This window comes from Coturnix japonica, unplaced genomic scaffold (genome assembly GCF_001577835.2).
Source record: "Coturnix japonica isolate 7356 unplaced genomic scaffold, Coturnix japonica 2.1 chrUnrandom528, whole genome shotgun sequence".
Taxonomy (NCBI): Eukaryota; Metazoa; Chordata; class Aves; order Galliformes; family Phasianidae; genus Coturnix; species Coturnix japonica.
Window position 1 is genome coordinate 6,274 of NW_015439912.1, and position 4,720 is coordinate 10,993.

Consider the following 4,720-nt stretch of genomic DNA (forward strand, 5'->3'; position numbering starts at 1 on the left):
ACCCAACCCAAGACCCCCCAATGGCCGCCCATAGGCGCTATATGGGTCCACTTATGGGGCAGCTATGGGGCAGCTATGGGGCTGACTCAACCCAACCCAACCCAACCCAACTCAACCCAACCCAAGACCCCAATGGGCTCAAGACCCCAATAGACACCCATAACCCAACTCAAGACCCCCAGTGGCCACCCATAGGTGCTATAGGGCCACTTATGGGGCAGCTATGGGGCAGCTATGGGTCCACCTGCCCCTATTGAGTCAACCCAACCCAACCCAACCCAACCCAACCCAACCCAACCCAAGACCCCAATAGACACCCATAACCCAACCCAAGACCCCAATGGGCTCAAGACCCCAATAGACACCCATAACCCAATCCAAGACCCCCAATGGCCACCCATAGGCGCTATATGGGGCCACTTATGGGGCAGCTATGGGGCAACTTCCCCCCAAGACCCCAATGGCCACCCATAACCCAACCCAAGACCCCCCAATGGCCACCCATAGGCGCTATATAGGGCCACTTATGGGGCAGCTATGGGGCAGCCGTGGGTCTCAGCTGATGTAGACGCGGTGGAAGTCGTGGGCCCCGAAGGCCGCGTTGCACTTGGGGCACTTGCGCTGCCGCGTGTCGTAGCGGCTCTTGACGCACTCGAAGCAGAAGACGTGGAAGCACTTGGTCAGCACCGCGTCCTTCTTACGCGCGTTACAGCAGGGGCACGTCAGGCGGGCCTATGGGGGGCACGGACCCATAGAGACACATAGGGACACATAGGGACACATAGGGACCCATAGAGATCCAATGGGATCCAATGGGACCCACAGAGACCCATAGAGATCCATAGAGACACATAGGGATCCAATGGGACCCATAGAGACCCATAGGGATCCAATGGGACCCATAGAGACCCATAGAGACCCATAGAGACACTTACAGACCCATAGAGACCCATAGAGACCCATAGAGACCCATAGAGACACATAGAGACCCATAGGGACCCATAGAGATCCAATGGGACCCATAGGGACCCATAGGGATCCAATGGGACCCACGTTCAGCCTCATTTCCCACCCATGTCCCTATCATGTCAGGCGGGCCTGTGGGGGGCACAGACCCATAGCGACCCATAGAGACACATAGAGACACATAGAGATCCAATGGGACCCATAGAGATCCATAGAGACCCCATAAGGACCCATAGGGACCCATAGAGATGCATACGGACCCATAAAGACCCATAGAGACACTTAGAGACCCATAGAGACACTTAGAGACCCATAGAGACCCCATAGGGACCCATAGGGACCCATAGAGATCCAATGGGACCCATAGAGACCCATAGAACCCCATAGGGACCCCATAGGGACCCATAGGGATGCATAGAGACCCATAGAGAAGACGTGGAAGCACTTGGTCAGCACCGCGTCCTTCTTACGGGCGTTACAGCAGGGGCACGTCAGGCGGGCCTATGGGGGGCACAGACCCATAGAGACACATAGGGACACATAGGGACCCATAGAGATCCATAGGGACACATAGAGATCCAATGGGACCCATAGAGACACATAGGGACCCATAGGGACCCATAGAGACCCATAGAGATCCAATGGGACCCATAGGGATCCATAGAGACCCCATAGGGACCCATAGGGACCCATAGAGACACATAGGGACCCATAGAGATCCAATGGGACCCATAGGGATCCATAGAGACCCCATAGGGACCCATAGGGACCCATAGAGACACATAAGGACCCATAGAGATCCAATGGGACCCATGGGGACCCATAGGGAGCCATAGAGATCCATAGGGACCCATAGGGACCCATAGGGAGCCACAGAACCCCATAGAGACCCATAGAGACCCCATAGAGATCCATAGAACCCCATAGAGACCCATAGAGACCCCATAGAGACCCATAGAGATCCATAGAGATCCATAGAGATCCACATTCAGCCTCATTTCCCACCCATTTCCCCATGGACAGGTCAGACGGGCCTATGGGGGGCGACGTGGGGGTCACAGACCCATAGAGACCCATAGAGACACATAGAGACACATTGGGACCCATAGAGACCCATAGAGACCCATAGAGATCCATAGAGACACTTAGAGACCCATAGAGACACTTAGAGACCCATAGAGACCCACAGGGACCCATAGAGACCCATAGAGACCCATAGGGACCCATAGGGATCCAATGGGACCCATAGAGACCCATAGAGATCCAATGGGACCCATAGAGATCCATAGCGATCCATAGAGATCCATAGAGATCCATAGAGACCCATAGAGATCCATAGGGACACATAGAGACCCGTAGAGATCCATGGGGACCCATGGGGACCCATAGAGACCCATAGAGACCCATAGAACACCATAGGGACCCATGGGGACCCATAGAGACCCATAGGGATCCAAAGAGATCCATAGAGATCCATAGAGACACTTAGAGACCCCATAGGGACCCATAGAGACACTTAGAGACCCATAGAGACCCATAGAACCCCATAGAGACGCATAGGGACCCATAGAGACCCATAGGGACCCATAGAGACCCATAGGGACCCATAGAGACCCATAGGGACCCATAGAGACCCATAGAGATCCGTAGAGATCCATAGAGACACTTAGAGACCCATAGAGACCCCATAGGGACCCATAGAGACCCATAGAGACACATAGAGACACTTAGAGACCCATAGAGACCCCATAGGGATCCATAGAGACCCATAGAACCCCATAGGGACCCATAGAACCCCATAGAGACCCATAGCGACCCATAGAGATCCATAGAGATCCATAGAGACACTTAGAGACCCATAGAGACCCCATAGGGACCCATAGGGACCCATAGAACCCCATAGGGACCCATAGAACCCCATAGAGACCCATAGCGACCCATAGAGATCCAATGGGACCCATAGGGACCCATAGGGAGCCACAGAACCCCATAGAGACCCATAGAGACCCATAGAGACGCATACGGACCCATAGAGACCCATAGAGACCCATAGAGACACATAGAGATCCAATGGGACCCATAGAGACCCATAGAGATCCAATGGGATCCATAGAGACCCATAGAGACCCCATAGAGACACATACGGACCCATAGAGACACTTAGAGACCTACAGAGACCCCATAGGGACCCATAGGGACCCATAGAGACCCATAGAGACACATAGAGATCCATAGCGACCCATAGAGACCCATAGAGACCCCATAGAGACGCATACGGACCCATAGAGACGCATACGGACCCATAGAGACACATAGAGACACTTAGAGACCCATAGAGACCCATAGAGACCCATAGAGATCCATAGAGATCCATAGAGACCCACAGAGATCCATAGAGACCCATAGAGATCCATAGAGATCCATAGAGATCCAATGGAACCCATAGAGACCCATAGAGACCCCATAGTGACCCATAGAACCCCATAGGGACCCATAGAGACACATAGAGACACATAGGGACACATAGAGACCCATAGAGATCCATAGAGACCCATAGAGACCCATAGAGATCCAATGGGACCCATAGGGATCCATAGAGACACATAGGGACCCATAGAGATCCAATGGGACCCATAGGGACCCCATAGGGACCCATAGAGACCCATAGAGACACATAGAGACCCATAGAGACACATAGAGACCCATAGGGACACATAGGGACCCATAGAGACACTTAGAGACCCATAGAGACCCACAGAGATCCATAGAGATCCATAGAGACACTTAGAGACCCCATAGAGACCCATAGAAACACTTAGAGACCTATAGAGACCCATAGAGACCCATAGAGACCCATAGAGATCCATAGAGACCCACAGAGACCAATAGAGACCCATAGAGATCCAATGGGACCCATGGGGACCCATAGGGAGCCACAGAACCCCATAGAGACCCATAGAGACCCCATAGAGACCCATAGAGATCCATAGAGACCCATAGAGACACTTAGAGACCCATAGAGACCCACAGAGATCCATAGAGACCCATAGGGACCCATAGAGACCCATAGGGACCCATAGAGAGCCATAGAGACCCATAGAGATCCATAGAGACACTTAGAGACCCCATAGAGACCCATAGAGACACTTAGAGACCCATAGAACCCCATAGGGACCCATAGAGACCCCATAGAGACCCATAGAGACACTTAGGGACCCATAGAGACACTTAGAGACCTATAGAGACCCCATAGGGACCCATAGGGACCCATAGAGACCCATAGAGACCCATAGAACCCTATAGGGACCCATGGGGACTCATAGGGACCCATAGAGACCCACAGAGACCCCATAGAGATGCATACGGACCCATAGAGACCCATAGAGACGCATACGGATCCATAGAGACCCATAGAGATCCATAGAGATCCATAGAGACCCCATAGAGCCCCATAGGGACCCATAGAGACACATAGAGATCCATAGAGACCCATAGGGACACATAGAGATCCATAGAGACCCATAGAGACACATAGAGATCCATAGAGACACTTAGAGACCCATAGAGACCCATAGAGAGCCATAGAGACCCCATAGAGACCCATAGAGACCCATAGAGATTCAATGGGACCCACATTCAGCCTCATTTCCCTTCCTTTTCCCCTCATTTCCCCCCATAACCCACCCCATAACCCCATAACCCACCCCATAACCCCATAACCTGCCCCATAACCCACCCCATAACCCCATAACCT

At 52.5% G+C, this 4,720-nt stretch overlaps 1 protein-coding gene across 3 annotated transcripts in view; it reads right to left on the minus strand.

The window, feature by feature from the left end:
* Window positions 1-29: 29 nt before the first annotated feature.
* LOC107307273 (E3 ubiquitin-protein ligase BRE1B-like) overlaps window positions 30-4,720 on the minus strand; it is a 19,037-nt gene continuing 14,346 nt past the window's right edge. The window contains exons 7-8 of one of the 3 annotated variants that reach the window (XM_032441745.1): window positions 525-732; window positions 30-51 (exon numbers count right to left, since the gene is read on the minus strand). In XM_032441745.1, coding sequence (XP_032297636.1) covers window positions 556-732 — 177 coding nt within the window. In that variant the 3' untranslated portion in view covers window positions 30-51; window positions 525-555. Of the gene's footprint in view, window positions 52-290; window positions 733-4,720 lie in introns of those variants that run through there. The other 2 variants (XM_015850768.2, XM_015850767.2) reach the window with 2 other exon arrangements.